General features: G+C 39.0%; 1 protein-coding gene across 3 annotated transcripts in view; it reads right to left on the reverse strand.

The window, feature by feature from the left end:
• Positions 1–6,205: 6,205 nt before the first annotated feature.
• The window catches only part of LOC109429376 (carnitine O-palmitoyltransferase 1, liver isoform), a 102,386-nt gene continuing 81,119 nt past the window's right edge, over positions 6,206–27,472 (reverse strand). For 2 of the 3 annotated variants that reach the window (XM_029873620.2, XM_019705273.3), the window contains exons 3-12: positions 21,549–21,685; positions 21,320–21,476; positions 20,504–20,623; positions 19,605–20,441; positions 15,909–15,934; positions 14,277–14,342; positions 7,712–7,850; positions 7,389–7,637; positions 6,962–7,321; positions 6,206–6,765 (exon numbers count right to left, since the gene is read on the reverse strand). In XM_029873620.2, the coding sequence (XP_029729480.2) occupies positions 6,643–6,765; positions 6,962–7,321; positions 7,389–7,637; positions 7,712–7,850; positions 14,277–14,342; positions 15,909–15,934; positions 19,605–20,441; positions 20,504–20,623; positions 21,320–21,476; positions 21,549–21,685 (2,214 nt within the window). In that variant the 3' untranslated portion in view covers positions 6,206–6,642. Of the gene's footprint in view, positions 6,766–6,961; positions 7,322–7,388; positions 7,638–7,711; positions 7,851–14,276; positions 14,343–15,000; positions 15,064–15,908; positions 15,935–19,604; positions 20,442–20,503; positions 20,624–21,319; positions 21,477–21,548; positions 21,686–27,472 lie in introns of all 3 variants that reach the window. The other variant, XM_019705274.3, reaches the window with a different exon arrangement.

Raw genomic sequence — 27,472 nt, forward strand, 5'->3', positions numbered from 1 at the left:
ATTAATCTTAGAATTTTTAAAGGGTGTCCTCCTGGAATTTCCGAAGGAATTTCTCCATGAATGTCCGAAGGAATTCCTCCATGAATTTCCGAATAAATTCCTCCAGGAATTTTCCGAAGGAATTCCTATATGAATTTCCAAAGGAATTCCTCCAGAAATTTTTCGACGGAATCCCTCCACGAATTTCCGAAGAAATTCCTCGAGGAATTTCCGGAGGAATTCCTCTAGGAAATACCGAAGGAATTCCTCCATGAATTTCCGAAGGAATTCCACCAGGAGTTTTGCGAAGGAAATCCTAAAGCATTTTCCGAAGGAGTTCCTCCATGAATTTCCGAAGGAATTGCTCCAGAAATTTTCCGAAAGAATTCATTCACGAATTTTTGAAGAAATTCCTCCACGAATTTTCAAAGGAATTCCTGGAATTCCTCCAGGAATTTCCTGAGAAATTCCTCCATGAATTTCCGGATGAATTTCTTCAGAAATTTCCTGAGGAAATCCTCCAGGAATTTCCGAAGGAGATTCTCCAGGAATTTTCAAAGAAATTCCTTCTGCAATTTCCGAAGGAATTCCTTCATAAATTTCCGAAGGAATTCCTTCAGGAATTTCCGAAGAAAATCTTCCAGCAATTTCCGAAGGAATTCCTCCTGGAATTTCCGAGGGAATTCCTGCAGTTATTTCCGGTGGAATTCCTCCAGGGATTTTCAAAGGAATTTCACCTGGAATTTTCAAAGGATTTCCTGCCGGAATTTCCGAAGGAATTCTTTCATGAATGTCCGAAGGAATTCCACCAGGAATTTTCGAAAGAATTTCTCCGGGAATTCCTTCACGAATTTCCGAAGGAGCTGCTCCATAAATTTCAGAAGGAATTCCTCCAAGACTTTTGCGAAGAAATCGCTCAAGGATTTTCTGAAGGAATTCCTCCATGAATTTCCGAAAGAATTCCTCCAGAAATTCCAGGAAAGAATTTCTCCAGGTATTTCCGAAGGAATTACTCCAGGAATTTCCGAAGAAATTCCTCCGGGAATTCCCGAAGGAAATCCTCCACGAATTCTCGAAGGAATTTCTCTAAGAATTTCCGAGGGAATTCCTCCAGGATTTTCCCGAAAAATTCCTCCATGAGTTTCCGGAGGAGTTTGTCCAGGAATTTCCGTAGGAATTCCTCCAGGAATTTTCAAAGGATTTTCTTCTGAATTTCCGAAGGAATTCCTCTACGAATTTCCAAAGAAATGCCTCCCGGAATTTCCAAAGAAATTTCTTATGGATTTGCCTTGAAGTACCTCCAAAAATTTCCGAATGAATTCCTCCAAAAATTTTTGGCGGTTGTCCTCAAAAACTTGTCAAGGATCCTTCGGTGGAATTCCTTGAGGAATTTCGTAAAGATTTATAAAAAAAAAACCTTAAAAATTCCTCAACGAACTTATCAAACAATTACTCACGAAATTTCCGAAGGTATTTAATAAGACATTTCAGACATATGTTAAAAAAAATCCATACGAACTCCTTTAACAATTTACGAATTTTCCTTATCAAGACATTTTTAAAGGAATTCTTCAAAGTATTGCCGAATGAGTTCCTCTAGGAAATAAAAAATCATAGAAAGCATTTCTTCAGGTATTTCCGAAATATTTTTTCAAGGAAGTTTTGAAAGATTTTTAAAGAAATTCCTTATGGAATTTCAGAAGGCATATTTCATGAGACTTTTAGTGGATTTTCTTCAATATTTTCGAAAGAATTGTTTCAGGAATTTGGGAAGGAATTCTCACAGGAATTTCCTGATGAATTCCTCCAAGAATTTTTGAAGGTATTCCTCAAGGAATTTTCGGAAGAATTCCTCACGAAAACTCCGAAGGAGTTTCTCAAGGAATATTCTAAATCTATTTCAAAGAAATTCTTCAAGGAATTCCCGTAGAATCTTCTAAAGCAAATCGTAGAAGAACTCTCGAAGGAATGTCTTATGGAATTTCCCAAGAAGCTTTAGAAATAAAGGAATTCCTCAAGAAATTTCTGAAGAATTTGTCAAGGAATTTCCGGTGGAATTCCTCAAGGATTTTTGAAATAAATTCCTGAAATTATTCTTTAATTGATTCCTTTAAAAATTTCCGAATGCATTCCTCTAGCAACTTCCAAAGATATTCCTCCAGGAATTTCAGAAGAAATTCCTTTAGAAATTCTCAAAGATTTTTTTCCGGTAATTTCAAAGGAATTCATTAAAGGATTTTTCGAAGAAATTTCTCCAAAAATTTCTTAGGGTATTTTTCAAGGAAAGGAAACTTAGTTTGATTGGAATTTTTGAAAGAATTCCCGGAGAAATTCTTAAAGTATTTTCTGGAGCTTCTCAAACGAATTTCTGGTGGAATTAAGAATGATATTTGTAAAGAATTACTGGGGAAATTCTCAAAAGAATGCATGGTGAAATTCGTAATAAAACTTCTGGAGGAATTATTGAAGAAATTTCTGAATGTATTCCCAACGGAATTACTGCAAGTTTTCCGAAGGTAATTTCTGCTGGAATATCTACATTAAAATAACCTGGAAAAGTATTAAAGAAATTTCTGGAGAAACTGCTGGATAAATTCAATTTCATGATGGCATTTGTTAAGAAATTCCTGAAGCAATATCTTGAGGAATTCCTTGAGGATTATAATCATATATGATTCTTCCATTGAACCATTCCTGTTAATCACCCATATTTCATACTTCACTTTTATTTTTTTTAAATGATGAAGTATTTGAACTCCTTTTTACTGCAAAGTGGGTTTCAGTGTAAGGGTGCTCGCCCCCCCTGGCCGAAAAGCTGGCTACGCCCTTGAGTCAGAATGTTTTTAAAAGTGTGATATCATCTAATCAGCAATCGTGTTTACAAACAGGAGCAGGGCGAAAAACGATTATTGAGTGATACAGTACCACTTCTAATCAACGTTGCTTGAATAAAAGCGTAACATTTGTATTAAAGAAACCTGATTACATCTAGTTGTTAAACTATATCAGTGTAGTTGAATAAAATGATCAAGCAATAGTTGTTAAACTTGAGATAAACTACTTGTTCCATTGTAGATCATATGTGGAATAACGGCATCCAATATGTCGGAAGCAGCTTGTATTCTATCATTATTAGAACACTATTAGACAGATGATGTGAATACCTAAGCAACTGTCTTTAAACTTCTGTACGATTAGTAATTCAATGAGCAGAAATATATTTAACAAACGTGCAGTTTCCACTGCATGAAACATTTATTCGCCATTTTGTTCAAAACATACTCTTGTTCAACTGTCGGCGCCTTTGTGGAACATTTAATCAACTGGCATCCTTATCAATGATTTTGAATTGTTACTTGGGCTGTCATCACGCTTGTTTGTTATCACCCGTGGTAGGGGGTAGCCAAGGCAAACGCGCCACAGCGTGATTGTCTCCAAAAAGCAAGTTTTAAGCCATATTTGGCTTTCCCGAATTTTAATATTTTTGGTCAACTCCTACAGTATTGGTGTCAAAGAAGCAAATAACCAAAAAACCTGAGAGAACATGATACCGTTTTAAAATATCTAATTGATTACGTATATTAGGGTGTTCCAGAACGAAATCTATCAAAAAATTAACTTTTTAAGGTTTTGCTGATTACAAATGTTTTAATTACACATGTTTCCTTCAATTTTATTGGCATACGTTGTTCGGAGAACTTGTAGCAAACAAGTATAGCTTATAATTTCTGTCGAAAGAATTTGGTTTTGACAAGTTTTAGTGTAGTTATGATTCTTTGAAGTTCAAAAATAGTCAAAAAACATAAAATTGATTTTATGCACCTCTTAATTTCAATGGATTTGGCTGAAATTTTGACCAGTTACTACTTTTAGGATGCCGATCAAAATATAGGGGTGGACTTGAGAATCAGAGAACATTTTTGAAAAGGTGGACATGCCTAATGCCCAGGCAGTCGAGAAAATTTTCGCGTCCGGAACGGGAATCGAACCCGCCATCTCCGGATTGGCGATCCATAGCCTTAACCACTAGGCTAACTGGAAACCGTCATTGACTATCAAAATCACTGCCATCATTAGTATCGTTTGCACCAAAACATACGAACAGAGTTCGCCAAAAAGAAATTTCTCAACTTTTCTCAACAAACGAAAATATCATTCATTAGGTTCACTTTTATTCAACCAAATGTTCACATCGCACTATCGCCATCCAATCGTATCTGTTTGAATGCTTACACACTACAGCTTCTTTCTGTTTCGATTAAACTAGCATTTGTCTAAATACAAATAATCCTAAAACGCGCCTCTTAAATATCTAACGTTTGACACATGTGTTTAGGGCTTCCAATTTTCCCGAGATACAGCTTCCCGGGAAACGGGAAAAAATATTACCATTTCCCGGGATTTCCCGGGATCCCGGGAAATAAGCAAATTTTATTTTTAGGTGAATGATGTGTTTGTTTTAAAGAAAATCGTTAATCAGGTATCATATCTTTCCATTTCCTATTGTAGAATGCGCACAATTCAGCAAATTTTACGATAAGAAGGTTATTATTTTACCGTCAATGCGTTTTAAGTACGATTTCAACCAGCATTGAATATTGAAATATTGAAGTTTTAAATTAGTTGATTATTCTGGCGTACAACAACCCCGATGATGCTCAATTTAATCTTAAGATTCATTCCTTAAATTCACAATCACATTGTCATACTTAATAAACAGATACAATAACACAAGTCAAGAGTACACAATACCCGATACAACGAGAACGGCCAAAGAAAACATGAAAAAAAAAACCGGCGATGGATTCCGAAGCCAAAGTAAAAAGCTACAAGGGTAAATAAAAACCCATTGAAGCCCAATAATGGCTCCATACGTGCTATTATCTAACCCTCTAATAAGCAAGCCCTGTGTAACGTTGTTGCACCATACTGTGGTCTTTGCTCTAACCACACAACCCCCCACCAATGACCACGTAGTTCATAGATGACCCCATAGGACTGACAGTATTGCGTCTTACATGCAAGCGTTGGTGGATCAGTTGGCACTATAGGATGCACTCCATATTTTAAAGCATTATTAAAAAGAAGAATAACCGTTGTCGGTTGAAACCAGTTTCAATGCTTTTATATTATTCAGAGGATGTTTTATACGTAAGCTTTCTGTTAAGCTCGAATTATTTAATAACATAAACATAAATAACATCTAGTGTGATTTGACGAACGTAAATCGAGAAGCTGGGTGAATCAATCATTGATTCGCAATTTGAAATGGGTCATTTCATTTAACAATTGATAAAAAATAGACAACAGAAAAAAAATCCCGGGAAATTCGGGAAACCCGGGATACAAAAATTTGATTCCCGGGATTCGGGAATCCCGGGAAATTCCATTTCCCGGGAAATCCATCCCGGGATTGGAAGCCCTACATGTGTTTCTCTCCTTCGAGTGTCTTTCTCTTTTTGATAAATTGCATTGATAATTGCATCAACTGTGATTAGACTAAGTTGGTTGATTTGAAACGCGCTTGGTTTGAGTTCGTCTCTACTTTAAAAAATAGGATAGAAGGAATATGTCTGGCTATGGAAGGCGTTGTCCTTTCCCTGAGAGACCACATCCGCATTGGATTTAGTTTCCTTTCATACTTTTTGTAAAAGTATGATACCTACACGTTCGCTATAAGCTTATCGTTTTTTGTATTTCTTTTGTTTTTTGGTGTGTTGTTCCAATAATGTAGTTTTTCGTTCCACTCGTCTTTCTTTCGCTAGCTTCCACTGACAGACATTTGTATAGTTAAAATTTTAAATAAGGGGAAAATCTACATTGTTAAGGGTAAAGAAACTATCACCAAAATGATTACACTTGCCCTATTACTAATGATTGCAGCCTATCGCTGAAAATACTAGTAACCTTAGCGTACATACTGAATAAGAATCTACTAAACCGGTGTTGACCGTCATCAGTTTTTATTGTAACGCCGATTGTAGTTGGCCCATTTGTCGAATGGGAAATGAGGTGTTGTAAAACAGTCGAGCCAATAGTTATGCTTGTTCCATTCATATTCAGGAAATTTTTGATGAATTTTGCTGAGGAATAAGGTACAAAAAAACGCTGAGTTCAGCAATTTCTTTGGATCATCAGCAAAAAAAATCACTGAACAAGCCTGACGTGATAGTCTTTTGCAATGTTCTGTATATATCTCGCTTCCAATGAAATAAGACAGTTAAAATATAGTTGTATCAAAGATCAATTTTTATTCATCGAGTGTTGTTCAGTTTCCGTTCATGTAATTCTATAAAACTCTCAACAAAACAGGTTTCATTTTAATATCAACGCATCCTACTTTCTCCTACGAAACATAAAATGGTGTTGGTTTAAAAGAAAACTTTTTTCCTAATAAACATATCAATTTACACAGAGTACATAACCTAAAAAAGTAGCAGTAATAACAAAACAAGGTGATAGCAGCCACGGTGGGTTCGGGCTGCTATGCGCGCGTTCCACAAACATTAAAAAACGGTGGATATGTTCGTTTGTTAATCAGTTCTGGTGGTTGTTCGGAAGCGGCGGCGTTGATCAGCCGCTTCCACTGACACTGCTGCGCTGCAGACTACGCACAGCCGCAGCTCCAGCAGCCAGCATGTTGTCAAACTATTACGAACTTGTTTAGTTTGCCGCCGTACCGTTGGTGACGCTCTTCTGTTTTTGCTGTTGCGTTTTGTATTGCTCGAACAGGTGCTTGATGTCGGCCAATGCCCTGGCGATCTGCTGGGCGAATCGTTCCGAGTTCTGGAAAATGACAGCGATGAGTAAAGATATAGAAATTAATGCCTTGTACGGTACCGACGCCTGTCTCAGAGTAGGCGATTGACATCGAGGTTTTAAGTATAGGCTTGACGATAGGTGCTTGATACTTTATCCAAGAGCTTGTCCAAAGTTTAAAGCAGTCATGTTCTTTGAAGGTTACACTCAATAATCCACTTACCGTCGTTCCGCAGCTCTTCTTCGACGAAATGTGGAAGAAGATCAAATCCTCGCCGGCCACGATATACGACACACCGTAACCATCGTCGGCAACGGGTCCAAAGCCGCCACCAGCGCTGATACAGTTCGGATGCTTCTTCAGGTCCATTTTGGCGGTTTGGCCGTGCGGGGTTTGACTAGTGGACAACCGCCAGGGTTCGCTGAGCACCTCCTTCAGGAAGGGCGAATCCAGCTCGAGATACTTGGACACAACGTACAGACAGAACAGGTGCCGATCGATTCCCTTGCCGCACATGGCATCCTGGTAGCCCAGCTGGTGACGATCGCAGGCCTTGTTCAGCAGTTTGACCCGTTCCTCCACCTAGGGGATAAAGTGCGAAACATGAATAGCGCCATCTCTAGTCTGAACACGGCGAAGAGCAACTCACCCCAATGGAGGGATCTTCCATCGCCTTCACCCACGCCGCCGACTCGATCGTACAGGGACGGACGGTTTCGGTACGACCTTCGCGGAACAGACGGGTCATCGAGGCCTCATAGGTGAGCGAGAACTTTCCGGCGTCCCGGTAGTAGGCCAACTGCAGGGCCATCTGGAGGTAAGCATCCGGCGATAGACGACACTTCTTCATCAATCCCTTGCCGTAGGCATCGTGCACAAAGATGCGCAGGTCCACATCCTTTCAAAGTGAATGAGGAAATCCTCTTTTAAAGAACCTATTCATCAAATACAGATTATTTGTGGTCAACTTACATTGAGTAGCTGTTGTGAGGCGACGTGAGCCTCTTGGATAGCGTCCAGCGCTTCCGGATAGTCGAGATTGAAAGCCATGCGTTTCGGTTTTGGTGGTTCAAACTCTGGAATACCGAGGGTGTTTCCATTTTCATCGTATCTATAGTTGTACATATTTTGGTGTATAAGAGAAGTAATTGTATTTAATGTTTGATACTTAGACGCCCGCAAATAAACTAAAGAATACACCTATATTTTATTACGTGCAAATAAATTTTTGAGACATCATGCTGTCAAGCCACTAGTATAAAGCTGATTATAATATGGAACTTACTACGTTAAGTTATATCTAATACGGACCTATCATCACATTCATGTCACAAGCAGCTACTTAAATAATAAAATTAGGAAGGTTGTAATTTAGCGGGTTAGAAGGTATTAGTTCAACAATAGAATTAATACAAATATGATACTTTTTTCATTAAATGATTATGAATAAGAACTACGTTTTCAAAGCTTAACCGATAACAAAGATTCTTATCTTTGTATCCTCGCATGGTTTCAGTCACGGTCACTTTGGAGCATCAGCAGACCACTACACTTATTTTACACAAGGCTCCCTTCAGTATTTCACACAACTTGGTTGGTAAGATTGGTGGATCAATCCTCGGCTAATTTTAAAGTACAGTAGACGTTCGGTAACTGCAACATGTTTACGTTTTACTTAGGGAACACAATTCGGTAACTGCAACGTCTGACAGATGTCAACGACCCATGAATTGACGTTAAATGAACATAAAATTCATTCGATTGTCCATTTGGGTCAACTTGACGCACTATTTTGATATTTGGCGTCAAAATGGTGTGCCATACAGTCGAATGAAGTTCATTTTACGTCAATTGATGGTCTGTTGACAACTGTCAGTCGTTGCAGTTGTCGAATTTCGTTTGCTCAGTGAAACGTTATATTGCAGTTATCGAACGTCTACTGTATTTGATCATTGAACGAGCTTTCAAGCAGTAAGTTGACAAAATGTGGAAGCTACGAAATCTTTTTGTTGTCTATAAGTACCAACATAAAAGTTTATAGCGGCAATCAAAACATACAGACAAAAATTGCTCTTTAACAACAAACGAAATGGAGAATACTCTGAATCAGCTTGGCCTTACTGAAGACCAGCTATTCAGTTGTTCGCAGGAGAAGATGGAAATGTCATGCCCCTTAACACCTACCTACCGGAGCAGCACAGCTGAATGAGGAGAATGCCGAGCCTACTTCTTCTACGATAGATCCGCAACAGAGGAAGGACCCCAACAAAAAAAAGGGCGAAGCACTATCTGGATCGGAGATAATGTGCCCAACTGTTTTCAAACCGTGCGTCTTAGAAAAACGATGCTGGAAAACAAAACCCACTCAGGAATGTGTGATACGGCCAAAAGCGTGAACGTCGATATAATGTCTAAGCTCCGAAGAGACCTGAATGGTCTGTCAGGGTATGTATCTCGCTAGCTGGAAGATCTACATAAATGTATACATACACATACAGTATGTGTACAGTATGTGACATACTACATACTGGTTCTTTGCTACCCAGGTCATTCTTTTCATTCCAAATCCCTAGACTTGTTCCGGTTGACGATTGTAAAATCATCCTCAATGGTTCAGACGTGGCTATCTTAAGGCCGGACGAGACGGTGGTTGAATCGTCCGCCATTGCTCTGTTGCTAGTAAGATGCAAATCTCAACTTCTACTTCATATTATTGACTAGAAATTTGATCGTTCATTTGCTCACTTGTGGTGCAAAATCGAATAAAATTACAGCTACGTCAGTGCAGTGGAAATTGATATTTGCTTCTTCAAAATCGCGAGGCAAATTGTTAGAAAGAGAGGGAAGATAGGAAAAATTACACGTCGTTCCGTGCGGCCTTAACAATAGACAGCAAGATGATCATCAGACAATAAACATGAATGTCGCAAAGTTCACCGTCCTGCTGCGGTTATTGTAACCCGCTAATGAACCGCAAGTTTACGTTGCCTCTGAAGAACAAGCTTGCGGCCTACAAAACTAAATCATCCTCCCTGGATTTGAGTACGGCATGCCAGTCTGGGAGAGTTGCACAAAAACACACTATCTGAGGTTCAAGCCAAGTTCCTACGAATGATGATCACTGAGGTCCACTGTCTAGTCCAAATCAACACCCTTAGCGAAAGTTTTAGTGATTCCTGCATCAATCAGCTCAGAGCTCGTTGCCGCATGTCAGACCAGAAGGTCATCCGAAGCCTGATCCCCACTCCCTAGGACATTAAACTGTATTGTAGTAGATAGATGACTGGGGTATTTCTGAAGATATATCGTTTTTTATTATAGCGCATCACCTTCCAATGGGAAGGAGGCTAGAGATAGGAAAAAACGTTTAAAGTTCATAAGAAAACTGATTGGGAATCCTACTTAGCTATCCTACAATCCGAAAAGTACATCTTAGAAAGTCACATCAAGTCCATGACGCAATTGGAAGATGCGTCCAAATTTCTTGGAAACAAAATCCCTAACGCTCACCATACGAACTGTCCAACGAAATCAACTAGTTCGAGCAGAGATGTTCCATGGTGGAATATTATTCTTGAGAAGCTTAGGAAAACTGCACGCAAGGAAATCAACCGTCCCAAACGTACCACCGATTGTAGCCTATACAGAAAGGCTTTGACGAACTGTAACAAAGAGAAAAACATTGGAGATGAACCAGCTTCGGGATAAGAATCTGTCTAATAAAGACAATTGTTGAAGCGGGAAGAGTGATTCAATCACAACACTAATTTCTCGTAGCAGATCTAAAGCCGTCGTTTGGGTATTGATCAGCTCAAACTAAAACCAATTTTATTTCATATTAATTCTTTCCTTAAACTATAATATAAATGCACTTACAAATCTTAGTGTTCTTACTCCGCTAGGTTTCAAACCCTCTACAACTTCGATTCTATCGCACTCTCTGTCAAACTACTTCTAAAGCATTCGCTGCCGTATCTATGAACACCTTTTATTCGCAATAAATTATTGATAGGGTTACCATCCGTCGTTCGCGCGCCAACAACAATAATAATAAAAGAAAAAAGGTCAGCCCATCTTAAATCATGGATTCTAATGTGTGAAGGTGAAAGCATTTAGATAATATACCGGAAGTGGCCAAGCTCCAGAAAACTCTTTCGAAGGACCACCCCAACGGTATTCTTCTTCTTCTTCTTGGCGTAACGTCCGCACTGGGACAAAGCCTGCTTCTCAGCTTAGTGTTCTGTGAGCACTTCCACAGTTATTAACTGTGAGCTTCCTCTGCCAATGACCATTTTGCATGTGTATATCGTGTGGCAGGCACGAAGATACTCTATGCCCAAGGAAGTCAAGGAAATTTCCTTTACGAAAAGATCCTGGACGGACCGGGAATCGAACCCGTCACCCTCAGCATGGTCATGCTGAATACCCGTGCGTTTACCGCCTCGGCTATATGGGCCCCTCACCCCAACGGTATTAATAACCTCGGAAAGACAGAGGGTTCGATCACTAGCCTAGCGATACACTGATCGAATTGTTAAAGATCCACTTCCCTGAGTCGAGTATCGGTGACCAAGGTTCTAGAATTTCTGCCTCAGATTCACAAAAGATCCAATCATGGATTTCCGGATCTAGCAAAGACGCAATTAAAGTTGTAAAGAAAGCTTTAACTCGGCCCAGGATTGAGCGGGATATGAGATCTTTCGAGCCATTTCAGTCTCCTGGCATGCATGGGATATTGCCAGCGTTGTTTCAAAAATAGGTGAAACCACTATTTATACCCTTGGTAGAGATTCTTAATGCGAGCCTGATTTCAGGTATTATACCGTGGGGTGCCCTAATTTCGCGCGGGTCCAAATTTCGCTCACTGATAATATTTAGAGATCATAATCATAAAACTAATTGTGCAATTGTCCAAATTACACTTTTGCTATGCTATCTAAAGTGAAATTAGGACAATTGAACAATTACTTCTATGATTATGATCTATAAAAATGATCAGTAAGCGAAATTTGGACCCGCGCGAAATTAGGGCACCCCACGGTACCTAACGATTGGCATTAAATTCGGGCTGTCTTCATTCCAAATTTATCTTCTGTTATGCTCAAAATCATGATACAATGCGAGTGCATAAATTACAAATTTATAAAAGCAATGCCTTTGTTAAAAAACACATGCTAAGCGATTGTTTAGCGGAACATCTACGATCTCAGCACTTTTTACGATAGTTTAAAGATCGAAAAAAAAACATGAGGCAAAAGAAATCACTCTTGTAGTATTTTTTCCTCAGTATCACAAAATTCCTACAAGAATAATTTATTTACTATTCGATAAGGTTCAATATTCGAAAATTTGATCAATGGACTGCAACATGGAGTGGGTATATGTACGTTTGATAGAAAAATCTAATAAACTCCATGAAGAAACCTAACCTAGTACATAATTCCCGTTAGGATTCCATAGAAATCCACCAAGAAGTTCCTTAATCGTTTGAGAAATCTAAAACATCTAGGTGAAATTCTTTGCGGAAAACCTCATGCAATCTTCGGGAGAAATTCTAAGCTTTTGCGATGGAACTCACAGAAAAGTTTCTGGAGAAACCTTAGGAGGAATTCTTGGTGAAATACCAACAGTAATCCCGAGTTCCACAAATAGTCGAACAATTGGTTGAGATATATCTCGAAAAGGAGAAATGTTTGAAGACATTATTAGTATGATTCTCTCGTAAAGTTTCAGGAAATCCCTTAATTTTTAATGGTGAAATCATTATAGAGTTTTTTGCTAACTTGGGAATTCTTGAAGTAATCACTGAGAGAAATGCAGGAAATGTCAGGCAATAATTTTGGTGAAAACTCTGTAGCAATTCCTGGAAGTAGCCCTATAGAGATATTACAGGTTTTACTCGATTATCCGGAGTCGGATTCTGAGGCTACGCAAACATATATCTCGGAAGCGAAATGTTGTATGAAGCTAAAATTTTGAATTCAGCTTTGTACATCATTCCGTTTGACAGCTACATGTTTGGAAAGCCTGAGAACCTGATTCCGGTTGATTGATTTGTCTTTATTAGAGAGACTTTCAGCCCTTGGCTGGTTCGTCTCTAACCTGATTCCGGATAATCGAGTCCGAACTGTACTGGTGAATCTTACTGGCCAAATATTTAATGCATTCTTCGCAACAATTCCTGTTAAGCTCCCGAGCAACAATACTATATTTGTTTCATGATGCTCGGGGCCGAAACATGCAATACAGTCGACTCTAAACATCTCAATATTTAATGAAATTATGATGGTATTGCTACCATTTCTCAATATATTGAACACCATTAGGAAATGTTGTTTTATGATCTTGAAAAAATATGATATCGAGCCATGTATTTATATGTATTCAAACAAAAATAGACTAATGTGAGTATTGTCTCCACAGCATTCATTCTGTGGGCTTTAATCATTTCCTTGCTGTATATATTTGAATTGTGCTAATCGTGACACAGCGTAACAAAAAATAACTTTTGGTCTGTCTCAAGAGCAAACTAATGTGTCTCTGATAGATTTTGGACCACTGAATCCAAATCCGGGCTCAGATTTGCTCCAACACGTCACAATTTTGAGCTATACCTCAATTTATAGGGCAAAATATGCGATTTTGGGCTTCTTTGACAGCTAGCCATTAGGCATGCAAATATTTTTTTAAGTAATCAAAAGGTTAATTGGTCAATTAACAGGTAAATTAACGACTGATGCAAAATATTTCGTTTTACCAAATCGAATTTGATAGTTTTAAGCGATTTATGTTAGGTACGATATTTCCCATACAAGTCACCCTCCAAAAGTTGCATGCAAGTTTTCATACTAACATAAAATGCTTCAATCTATCAAATTTGATTAGGTAAAACGAAATATTTTGCATGAGTCGTGAATTTAGATGTTAATTGACCAATTAACATTTTGATTGCTTGAAAAAAATATTTCCATGCTTAATGGCTAGCAGTCAAAAAAGCCCAAAATCGCATATTTTGCCCTATAAATTGAGGAATAGCTCAAAATTGTGACGTGTTGGAGCAAATCTGAGCCCGGATTCTGATTCAGCGGCCCAAAATCCTTCGGAGACACATAAGTTTGCTCTTGAGACAAAACAATGTTGCGCTATGTGATCAATGTAATGACTGTAAGGTAATTTTTTAGAAACTACTTGATTGTATATTGAATTAGGGGTTACTCATATTACTTTATTGGCCAAATTGCCCTAAGTAGCCCTTAGCTAAGAGTCAAAACAAATATTGATCAAATAGCTAAAAGCTAGATGAAATGCTCGAAAGAAAGAATTAACTAAGGTTAAATTATATTTCATATAATGTTGTATATGTTACGTTACGGGTGTTACTACTCGTGACATGGTTTCAGTTCCTTAATGTTAGTTTGTTAGTCAAATCCGAGATTCTCCAACCCACAGCAGATAGTTAGTTGTACTATACTAATAAAAAATCCCAAAAAGACTTGTATTTTATTAGGTACAAGCACTCCAAACCAAAGACCATTACCGTTTCTGAATCTGCTCTTCCGCAACAATGTTCTCCCAAACGTGTGCCATCACAGGCGCGTCAGCCCTGTTTGGTTTTTGGTAGCGAGATGTGATTGAATGATTTTTGTTTGTAGATAGGTATGTGATGATCGATCGAGTTGGAAATATAGAAAGGATTAAAATAGTACAACAATATTCGTAGATTACTTTATACAAAACAATACGGTATGGATCGATAACGGGATGAAAATGGCCAACACACAGGGTGCTTGAAGTTTGTGTGGATTTTGAATTTTAATGAATCATATATGTTCGTTGTAACCAGCAGACCATCAACCTATATGCACATGTTCCAAAGCATTTCTACCAGCACCGTCGTCATTCTTCGCATTAAAAATAAATCGATATCTATACTTCATAAAATTACTCGAAATTCGAAGAATTATACAAATATTTGATAAAACCTTGTGTTTGGATCTCTCGTACATTTTACCGAGCTTCATTTTAAGTTCTTCTATTTTTAATGCGAATATCTGCACACGAAAGTAAAACTAATAATCGAATGGATTCAAAAGCTGTCCAATCCCCAAAATATGCGAAATAATTTCTACAAACCGAAGCGCGTAAACTATGTACAACAGAGCTGTCTCAAAAATGTGTTCTCTATTAAAAAGGAGTGCAATAAAAAAGAAAGGTCGTCAAATATCGTCAACGACCTTGCCATAGGAGAACAAATCAATTACCGCGGATGAGTCTCTTCCATGATCAACATTTCCCAGATGTGCGACATCACAGCTGCGTCCGCCCTGGGAGAAGAAGGTAATTGCCGATGTTCGGTTGGGGGGTGGGTGGTGTGTGATTTTGTTTGTATGCATTGTGTGTACAAGTACATGGGGGCCAATTGGGCGAGGTTATGGTTTGCATTCAAGATTCCGGGGAAAGACAAATACAAATGGGAGAATACATTATTGAGTTGAATTGGCAGGTAAATGCTTTCGTACACACGTCCACTACACTGTAGATGTAGCTAGGTACATGATCGCAGATGAACACATGTCTATACCACAATATTACTGCAACTCATGGGATACCTAGATATGTGTCCACAGCGATAGAACCAGGGATGGGAACATCCATTTGCAAAAAGTTACATTCATTTGCTGTTAACTTGCTTCAGAAACATCTTACCAAAACAATGTATGATAGACTATTAATTTTACTTGAAACTTTGTCGGACAATGTACTGACATAGCAGTCAACAAAACAAAACAAACGCAACTCTCCATGGTATGAATGCAATTCACATGTACGACGTGAAGAGTTGCCTTCATAGCTCTGTCACAACTTTGGTATGCGGGCGCGACCATACGTTATTTGACAAGATAAAACTACAGAGTAAAAATTATCTGCACTGTTTTTGATAGCATGCTCTTCCCCTGAAACAGTAGAAACAGAATACGACTCTTTGCAAATGTATGTTCCAATTCCTGCATAGAACAGCTGTAAATGGAATCTCTGCTGGTTGTTGTCTGTTTGGGACAGAAAACTATGCAATGATGGTATATATTACACTGTTTTGTGAATGTTGGCAATGGAAATTGTTTCGATTTTTTGAAGAATGATAACGACAATCGGTAACAATCATACGTACCACGTGTGCTCCGAGTTGAATCCAATCTGGAACCGGTAATAGGAAAGGTTAGACATTAAATCATGTACGTACTAAAAAGTCATAATATTCGGTCGAATGACATTTTCTGAAAAGATAAGAGCATTTGCATTTGGTCGAAGTTTTGCATCGAACTGTGACATGACGTTTTATTATCAGTCAAGGAAAAACTTAAGATATAGATCTTTCTACGACCTCCGTTACCAGCTGAAGCTCTAGATTGCTTACGTGCTGATTGTACTCCGCACATAAGAGCAAACATTTCGGCCTGACAAACAGTACAGTATCTACCAAGCGAATAAGACTGATACAACCTTAGCTCACGAGAATAAACGCCAGCACCTGCTCGCCCTTTGAGAAGGGAGCCATCAGTTTAACATACGATGCCGTCTGAAATACTTCTTTCCAGATATCCAGATGGCCACTTCTCTCGAGAAGGGAATTTCGTGGAAAATGTCCTATATGGTAAACTACAAGCAATTGTAAGATCACTTGGAGCAAGGACAATTTCGAGCAAATCGCCAAAATTGGAAACAACGAGGTGTGATGTGCGGTTCACAGGAGTTTCCCCTAGCAGAACGAGTACCCGTAGCCGGTAAGTGCAAGAAAGTGCTTCTTGTTTGAGATGAATATGTAGTGGGGCAACGTCAAAGAGAACTTCGAGCGCTGCCGTGGGAGTTGAGGAGAACGCTCCAGACATCGCCATTAAGCACATCCTTTGGAGATGGCCTAATTTTGATTGGATTGTTCTCACTTCACTCTTTTGCCACCACACAATACATCCATAGGCCAATATTGGAAAGGTTTGCCGGCATTGCCCGAAGGCCATACAAGCTTTCTTGATTCTGAACTCAATGTGAGGTGTCCAAAAAAGCTTGGAATCAAGAATAACTCCAACGTACTTATTACCTGTTCAGTCACATCGATTTCAGAATCAAAGAGACGTACAGGTCGAACGCCGTTACGGTCTCGCTTTCCGTGAAAAGAACAATACATGTTTTACTCATATTAACCGAAAGGCCATATCGGCGGCACCAATTCTCAACTACCTGAAGGGCGCTTTGTATCAGGTTGAAGGCAAGACTCCCCCTTGGGGGCAAAAAACACGCAATTTCCTAATCGCTGCTAGCCGCAATGTCGAGAAGAGATATCGGTTTTTGAGCATTTGGTAAATCCAATAGGAAATCATTGGAGATATACCATGACTCCGTGCGGCTTCCAAGGCACGTTGTCAAAAGCACCTTCGATATCTAAGAAAACACCCAAACAAGATTGCTTTCGAGTGAATGCTTACTCAATATCGTAAACAACCTTGTGTAAAAGAGTCACAGTGGACTTTCCAAATTGGTAAGCATGTTCGTTCACATGTAGAGGCACGTTGGCCAGTTGAACATCACGGATGTGATGATCCATAATGCGTTCTAAACATTTCAGGAGAAAAGAGGTCAAACTGACTGGTCTGAAACTCTTTGCTTCTTCATAAGACGCACAACCCACTTTCGGAATAAACTTCACAGTAATAACCCGCCAAGGTTTGGGAATATACCCTGTAGCAAAACTGCAAACAAGTAGTTTTTTCAAAACATGTTTGAAATAATCAAATCCCTTCAGAAGCAAAATAGGATAAATCCCATCTGCCCCAGGAGATTTGAAAGGATCAAAGCTGTTTAGTGCCCACTCAATCGATTCTATAGTTACAATAATCCGCACCGAAGCCAGAGAATCATAACTTCAAGAAAATACATCAGGTTCATCGGAAGATGTAATATCCACACATCCGAGGAAGTGTGTGCTGGATAAGCATTCCAGAACTTCCACATCAGAGGAAGTGAAATCGCCATTTGGCAAACGAAGTTCATTCAATCGGAAATCCTTTGATTTCGCAAGGATTTTGTTTAACCGACTGACTTCACTCAAACTGGAGCCATTCGTAAAAAGGTTTTCACAGTCGGATCGTTCAGCAGACCGGAGAGCTTTCCTGTAGGCCTTGCGAGCCGACCTGAAAGCTTCCGAACCAGCCGAACGTCGTCTGTTCCAACCATTGTTCCGACTTTTTCCTGAGTTCGTCAGATCAGAGTTAACATTTAAGTGTTCAAAAAGATGTTGCGATGGTCAGATAAAGATTCATCATCTAACACATGCCAATTGGTCAGCTAAGGAATACGGATTCGAATCCCACCAGACCGCGATTTTTTCCACTAATTTCATCTCTCGAATTGTCAATTAGCAACATTCTGCGACTTCTAATTACAAGGTTTTCCAGTAGGCCGTATGTGTTTCGAATTCGATTTAACCAGCATGAATAAACTAATGTTAGCTTTGACATTCATAATCGAAATTGGCTGAAATCTATGCGAAATGTTTCAGCTGTCTTTTCCAAAAGATTCTTGGCAAAATCGTGAAACTAATAACGTAATTCCTTATAAAAAAAAAACCTTCTAGACTAGCTACGAATACCTTTAGATTATTCAAATTTCTATAGTACAGTAAGGACCCGATTTTGTCAGCCCCATTTTGCGACAAACTTTTTGCTCTCGTTATCTTACGGTCAAACTTTATCCGATTTATCCATGTTTATCATCAATCTACAGCTTAATGGCAGAACATAGAGGGATAAAAAGTTTGAAAAATTGTTTAGGTTTTCGAGAAGAGCAGAAAATGTGTTCCGAAAAGGGGCTGACAAAACCGGGTCACTTATGTAATGACGAATCATTTAAAAACAGATAACATCGCATCACTTATACTAGAGTGAATCCAGATCGTGTAACTTTTCATCACTGTCCACTTATGAAAATTCCTTTTCGTGACAACTGTGGAGACGTAGTGGTATACGCGGTCTTTAGTAGCATTAATAGTCTATCCCTTCCTCCATAATCGTAAGGAAGTGAACTTCTAAAACTTGTGACCAATGATGCAAATTATCACCTCACTAGTGCTCATCACAACTCATCAACTGTATATTTATCGCGTGCGATTGAACTGTGCACTGATCAGCGATGACCAGCAGCAAAGAGGTGGCAAAACGAACATGATGTAAATCACAAACGATTATGCACACATCTGACTGTGCCGCCACACGCTCGCCCGAACAGCCGAACCATACCGAATAGGTTGGTTTGCGAAGCTACGGCACGAACGCTCGACACGCACACAGAAGCAACATTCGCATGTACCGATACCATACTAATAAAGCTTCCAGCCAACGATGCTTCGCGATAAGCTGTCGAAAAGCATCGAAAGCGATGAAAAGAGATGCTTGGCTAGAACGCAACGGCTCAACGGCGAAAAGGAAGGGTCAACTATGCTGATCAGTGTTGAGCCCGTTCGTGTGCTACTCGTATGGGAGGTTGATTGAATAAAGCGAGGATGGGTGAAAACGTATTCGTTGTCGAAAGCAAATCGCATCATTTCGCGAATGTTTTCATTAAATAGCAAGCTTGCTTGTGACTCTCAAAGATGCACTGCACATAGAGAATAATAGGTCAATGATTGTTCTAGTCTAGTCAATCACGGAGTAGTAACTACGAATTGTACGGTTACCTATGTTCATATATTTCTTAACAAGTCCCGTAAACAAAATATCGCAGACGTTTTGAAGAAAATCCAATTCGACCAATTACTTTTTCGACCTAACGTTCATTCAACCGAATGCATCAAAATCCTATCCAAACTACTCACTCTGCCATTGGATCCAACGCAGACCGTAAAGCTCTTGTCGAACCATCTGTCGTGTCCATTGCCGTGCAGCAAATACCGTCCAAACTGATCCAACTTCTCCGGATGTGCCATATCGAACTCGAACGGATGCTCATCCAGCGAAAGCACAAACGCAGCGCTTTCGATCAGATGCAGTGACGTCTTGTTCACACCCTTGGCAAACACCGATTCCCGGATTTTGGCCCACTTGGTCCGATCCCCGGCCGTCAGCGCTGCCACCAGCTCCTCTCCGGGCTGCGGTTTATCACTGCTGTTCAGGATCTCTTCGATCTGAATCTGCAACTCGCAAGGCCGCAGAATGCGACCGTTATGGTAGATGACCACCTTGTAGTAGCAGCCACGGTGCAGCACCACAATGTGATTGGAATCCTGGTAGTGTACGATCTTATCAGTCTCAACACCTGGAACGCGTACCGTGTTGAAGATGCGTTCATACTGCCACGAGCACAGGGGAACCAATCCCTGCACCAGAATCGGTTCCAACTCCTGCCGTTCGACGATCCTTCGGAACTGAAGCAACATATTGATTACGCTGGCTGCGCGAGCACTCTGAACCGTGGTGGGTTGCGTGAAGATGGCATCGATACCGTAGAAGTTGCTGTTCACCATCAGAGCACCTCGACCGCGCAGGTATACGTATTCCTCCCACCAATCGGACACGTAGTTGGTAGACCACCAGCTCTTCAGCATCAGATATCTTTGCAGCTTGGGAGCAATCGTGCTCTCGAACTCCTTAGCTAGCGATTCCATGCGAGTGTAGTTAGAATCATTCAACAGTGGCCTTACCGATCGCAGATACTAAAATCAAGAAAGTCTATCAAAATGTTGGTCAACACAGTTTTAGCTCATATAACTCGTACCCTGGACATAGTCTCCTGTACGCTGGGTAGCGGCAATCGTGGCAGAGATCCCTGGAAACTGTACAGGCCAGGTTTGTTCCACGTGGCTAATACTTTGACAAAGAGTGCCCATAATCGTGTCTACAAATCAGAGTTTAAAATTTTCATTTTCAATGAATGAAATTCAACGTGAATTTTGAAAATTCTCAACTGAGGGATCAAAATAAAATTCATTTTGGTGAATGAATTTTTCCACCTATTCATTCATTTTTCTGTCACTGACAATTTTCACTGAGAAACAAAACTGGGCCGTAACTCCCGATTATACTTCAAATCACCTCAAAATTTGTGTATAGTAGTTAATTAAAACATTAATTATGTTCTCTATTTTTCCATTAAGTCGGATTGTGCGTCTGTTAACAGAAATTGGACATTTTACGGCATGCGAAAAAATATTCGTGACAGAGAATTGAATGAAAAAAGAGAAGCATTCAGCTGACAATGAATATGGCCAAACACGAATGAAAAAATGAAAATGTCAATCTTCACTTTCAATCTTCGAATTTTTTACTCTCTGCTACAAATACAGGGGATTAATTAAATAATGCCTATGTGTACAACTCCAGGGCTGTTCTGTATAACAATATTGAACCTTAACCTAATCTCGAAGACAAACCTTTTCATCAAATAAATTAGACTTCGCTGAGCGCTTCAGCGCTTGAGTCTATGGTGAAATGTAAATAAAGGAAACATCGTGCAAAAAAAAACAACAAAGTTCAATATAAATACCGGTAACAGCCCTACAATTTCACAATCCACCCGTTACACAACACTTACCGGCAGGGAAACCTTACTGCCCGGGGCACGCTTTTCGTACATCCATCCTTTGTACATGAGTAGCAGTTTGAGCGAGTATCGCATTGTGTAACATATGCACAGCCAGAAGAAGAGACCTGCCAGACCACATGCCGCCAGTTGGTAGCCTACCGTATCACTGAACACCGCCAGACAAAACGAAAACAGTAAATTCAAACCTCAACTCATATTAGGTACAATTCTAACTTACCCGGGTAATAATCCTAAGAATTTACTAACTAAATTGAATGGAACGTGCCTCTGTGTGAAATGTAGTGCTATGGCGACGGCTATCACCAGCCAGAGGCTCTGAAGATGTGCAGGATATACGCCGTTGCGAACGCCACTCTAAAAGGGAAGAATCACAAGAGAACGAAAGCAGATTGTTAGATTGACATTTTATAAGTAAGGTTATTTTTTCTTCAATTATACATCTAATTTAAGATGCTATGAGAAGATACGTGACTTTGATGCCAAACATATTTTTTAGAACTTCAATACCTACTTAACAGTGGAAGTATTAGGTTTACTACTAAATTGTTCAGTTTTGTTTTGTATTTACCTTTTTCGGTATTTTTTGGGGTGGATACCAAAATATGATATTTTTTTCAAATATCTCGGAAACCAGTAAAGATAGCGTAATTTTAAGCACAAATTTGGCCCAATTGGGTTCTAGAATCACCGATTTAGTTTAGAAATGTTATGTTTTAAAATTAAATTTGAAATGTTTTTTGAAGGTTTGCTTTAGCAAAAATTCCACTTAAATCCTTTGCGCCACCCCTAAATATCAACCGAAATCGCTCATTTTTGTACAGCTCACTTATTTCGACTAGTAGATCACTTTCCACTTGGGAAATTATATCCCGGAGAGGTTTTTTAAAATTAGCCCCACCCTAGGGTGACACTGTGCCATCATCAAGTCATAAATCAGCACACTTTCCCACGCACACGAACTCCACATGTTGAATCATCCATGAAATCATCCATGAAAAGCTGACGATTTTTTTCTATGTCCGAATCGTAAACAACAAGGCCAGGAAATGTCAAAGTTCATCTTTGAAACGTGGCATGTAGTGCCTTATAGGGCACTGCAAGAAATTCTCTTCTTCTTTTTCACTCTTACAGAAATTTTGTAGATACTGCAGTTGTACAAGGTATACATGAACGGATACGTGGGGATATGGAGAACGTTCCTACAAATTACCGACGGAACAGCTCTGTTGCGGTCCGGAACTCTTAGCACCAAGAGGGTGATATTCCAAGTTGATACCTTTAGTCCGCCTTTAGTTCTGCCTAGCAATTAACCTACTTAGGAGATCACTGAACCAATGCAACTATGGCTACCTAATTTAATCTTATTCAATCTAATACAGATGCAGCCAGTACGAGAAAGCATCCTGGAAAGTAATCGGGTTAGATTACGTCCAATTACTTTTCTTTTTTTTTTCAGAGTGACCAGGTGGAGCTGCAGGACAGCTGAAAGCAAAGCCTGGACCCTTTCCCTACTTTCCCCCTACTATGACCAATACTCACGATGGACTAGACGATGTCGTCAACTTGAGCAAAGTGTGCAGTATTTAGTATTGGGTCGTAGTAGTTATCAAAAATACAGTGTCGCTTACTGTTCCCATCACACCCGTATTTTGTGGAAGCTCTAGAAATGTAATGTTTTGATACTTTTGAAGACTACTCAGTGACAATTATCAGAACTAGCGTTTGTAGCCGGTATGGGCAACTAGTTTTTCTGACATCATCTCCAAACAATAATCAAAAAATATCCCAAGTTACATTGTGCATTCTGAAAGTTATTTCAAGTTAAATACCAATATTGTTATGATGAACCGAAGTTGGTCATCTACAGCACTGGAATCATCTTCAAATAACTCTCTTTTTGAGCTTCCATTTGATGTTGTGGACATAAAACTTATCAGTCGAACGCCTTATGTTAATGTACAGATAATGTATCCTATGTCGTCGCTAGTCGTCTTTTGCTTCTCTGTGTTCATTTCTTGTATTCCTATGAAGTCTGAATTATCCTTATGTCCACCGTATCATAGCATAGTTTATACTACATTCAAATTACTACAGTTTTCCATGTTGCTGGATCCTGACAAAAAAAATAAGATTAAGTTTTAATTTTGATCACATCATAACTCCTGCTCTTTTACTTTTATTGTCATAATATCGACTAAGTCAGGTCGTAAGGTAAGGTCGGTTAGTTGGTTATTGTATTAGCAATTGAAACTAATAAAGATCATCCATCAACTATGGTGTACTCATCTCTAACAGAATCTATAAAAATAAACAAATCTCATTTCAAAATAATAATTTCCTTCATAATCTTTTAATAGCAGTCAATTTGAATGTTAACATAAAAGCTTCAACTGTAAGCAAACTTGTCTCAGCGTCACAGTGCTTGGAGTAAACTTATGATAAATACACCTAAGGGAGCCCCTAGGATTCTCGGCATCGGTCATGTCTATATAAACATTTCCTACTCTCACGTTATTCTTATATGCCAACTACATTGAAAACGTCAACGTATAGAACCTGTCACGATGTCCACCTAGTCAAGTAGTGAACCATTTCTGTCGAGTTTAGTCAAGTCATAACGTCCCGGCGTCAAAAATACGTCTTACACGTGACCAGTGGATCTATTTGATGGTTAATCACACGTTGGAAACAGAATAGTTATGTTCTTTTCTTAGGTGTTTTTATGATTTTTACTCACGATTCCTCTTTATTTGGGCTGCAAAACGGTGAGTCGATAAAGAGAGCGTCCAACATAGCTCTGGTCCTCACAAGTTCCTACCTCATGCTTCCACGGGTCAAGCGATGACAAAGACCGTCAGCTAAGAGTTATGTGCTTAGCTGGTAGTGCAGCCTGAGCACTGTTGTCCTTCTGACTTCAGCTAGATTGAGGAGGTACGATTCGAGCGTTTGTTCACCAAGGAGGTGCGGCTCAGACAGCGTCTGTTCTGGCATCCGGCGGCTGAGTAAGAAACGCTGCACCACGCCCAGCTAGATCCAAGGTGGTAGCCCCATCAGTGTGGTCGTCCCAGTGTCGGTTGAGACGTTAAACAGAACTGGCACGATGGTCCTTCGGCAAGACAGGAATGTTGGCGTAGGCCCAATAGGCCTTCCGTAAAAATCCCCATTGCGAATAACATAGGCTACTATGTACAGCAAAGGCCACCGCGGCCTTAGCCCGGTAAGGTAAGTCCTCTTCATTCGATTCCGTTGTTCATGATGAATGGTGTTTTGCTTTCACTTTCGTCTTAGATGTGGCCGTGGTGATAGAAATACTCGGAGTTGTTATTTTGCTCATGTAAAAGGAAGGGAAAAGAAAAGAAGGGAAGGAAAGGAAAGGATATGATTAGTAGTTGTTATTCGGTACAGTAGAGAGGTTGTGGTGATACACTGGGTTCAGTTTTTATATGGCTGGTCGATTCGCAAGATGAAAATATGTAACAATCCACTAAGGGCCAGAATCGCAATCTAGCGGAACAAAATTAATTACTCCAAAACGAAGCATTTCCGACACATGGTATCTTCGACAAAGTTGCTTGACATCAGCAGGGGCATCTATTGATAAGAACGTAGTAGTTCGCAACTCGTCCGCATAGGTGGCGCCACCATCTAACTTCTTTGTTTTACGTTCTAGAGACTTGGCGTCTTCGGCAAAGTTGTTCATTTTGGCAAAATAAACAACTCTTTCTCAAACGTCAAAATTCCACAGCCTACTGTTTTCGAGTTATTTTAAAAATAAAATACATTCAATGAAAAACCAGTTTTTTCAGGTTATTTTGGCATTTTTACTAGAAACCATGTGAGTTTAAATTTTTTCCCAATGCAAATATGTCAAACCAAACACATTCTATGGAAATATATTCAATATTATCATTAAAAAAATTAAATTAAAATACAAATTCGAAAAAATAGTGTGAATTTCAAGTCTTAATATCTCACAAAGCGCAAAAAATCGCAACTTCAAATTTTCAGCAAATACGAAGCAATACTAGGTGAACATACTGTCAAAAATTTGGAGAGGTATTTTTTGGTGTTTTTGAGATAATAGCTTTTTAGTAACACCATAAATATAAGTAGTGCCAGCGTGTAACATTTTACTGTTACACATTAGAGAGTTTATGTCTTCGAGAAAGTTGTTCATTTTGACTAAACAAATAACTGTTTCTTAGACGTCAAAATTCCACGGCCTACTGTTTTCGAGTTATTGTGTATTAACTAGATTTTATTGATAAAATTTGTCAATAAAACACATTTTGATGCAATAGTATGAACTATTTTTTATTGTTTTTGATTTCACGATACATAGTAGGTCATGAAAATGCCAGTTTCGTGGAGCTCCAGTTTCACAATCTCTAGAGATTGATCAACGTCCTTTCCATCCAGAAACAAATCCACGAGCTCTCAGCAAGATATTTCGCGCTCTAAAATTTAAAATGATTGACAAAAAAGGTTAAGCTTAAAACATTTGGAAAATAACATGCAAAAAATTTAAAGTTACCTTGAGCCATGCTGACAATAGTATACTGACATTCTCATGACCTACTATGTATCGTAAAAATAAAAAAAAAAATAAAAAATAGTTCATACTATTGCATCAAAATGTGTTTTATTGACAAATTTTATCAATAAAATCTAGTTTATATACAATAATTCGAAAACAGTAGGCCGTGGAGTTTTGACGTCCAAGAAACAGTTGTTTAGTTAGTCAAAATGAACAACTTTCTCGAAGACATACATTCTCTAATGTGCAACAGTAAAAAGTTACACGCTGGCGCTACTTATATTTATGGTGTTACTAAAAAGCTATTATCTCAAAAACACCAAAAAATACCTCTCCAAATTTTTGACAGTATGTTCACCTAGTATTGCTTCGTATTTGCTGAAAATTTGAAGTTGCGATTTTTTGCGCTTTGTGAGATATTAAGACTTGAAATTCACACTATTTTTTCGAATTTGCATTGTAATTTAAAATTTTTAATGATAATATTGAATATATTTCCATAGAATGTGTTTGGTTTGACATATTTGCATTGGGAAAAAATTTAAACTCACATGGTTTCTAGTAAAAATGTCAAAATAAGCTGAAAAAACTGGTTTTTCATTGAATGTATTTTATTTTTAAAATAACTCTAAAACAGTAGGCTGTGGAATTTTGACGTCTGAGAGAGTGTTGTTTATTTTGCCAAAATGAACAACTTTGCCGAAGATGCCAAGTCTCTAGGACGTAAAACAAAGAAGTTAGATGGTGGCGCCACCTATGCGGACGATTTGTGAACTACTACGTTCTTAGCAATAGATGCCCCTGCTGATGTCAAGCAACTTTGTCGAAGATACCATGTGCCGGAAATGCTTCGTTTTGGAGTAATTAATTTTGTTCCGCTAGATTGCGATTCTGGCCCTTAGTACAACCCAATGTATTCACTCAATGGCTGTTCAGAATGGTTCCACGGACATGGATAGCAAATCATTAATTTTTCAACATATCGGATGTGTTTTAAAAATCGTTCATTTATCTAATGTACTTTTTCCCTGAAGTACGAAAACGCGCGATCGCGAGTTAATGATTTACATCCCATCTTCAAGGGATCCCTACAAGCTCAATGCATCATTCTAGCACTTTAGAATATCAGCGTTGATGAAGCTGTTCAAATATTACGTAACATGTTTGGGAAAAAAATAGATTTTATTTACTCAAAATAAATTACATTACATAATCTTTCAACAACCCTTTACTTGTTCTCCCAAGAACCCTGCCTCGACCAAGTTGGCAGGACGCTGCCCAAACCCTCTCTGAACTAAAGGGCAGGGTAGATTACGTCCAATTACTTTCCTTATCAATATTGAGGCTTGCAGCACATCCGAAATATGTAACAAGCGTCATAGTGGCCAGGTCTACTACGATGTATTTTCCGCAAACATGATGCTTCGAAGTACCTGAAGTTGGGAACATTTTATTTTCTTTTTCTTCAGGATACTTCTCGAATCTACAGGGGAAAAAGGATGAGTGGACATACTGTACCAAACGCTTAAGATTACATGATGACGAATATGTTTGAAATATAAGGAATACATATGATGAAACCAAGGATGAAACAGAGTTGTCAG

Source organism: Aedes albopictus, chromosome 2, assembly GCF_035046485.1.
Source record: "Aedes albopictus strain Foshan chromosome 2, AalbF5, whole genome shotgun sequence".
Classification (NCBI taxonomy): Eukaryota; Metazoa; Arthropoda; class Insecta; order Diptera; family Culicidae; genus Aedes; species Aedes albopictus.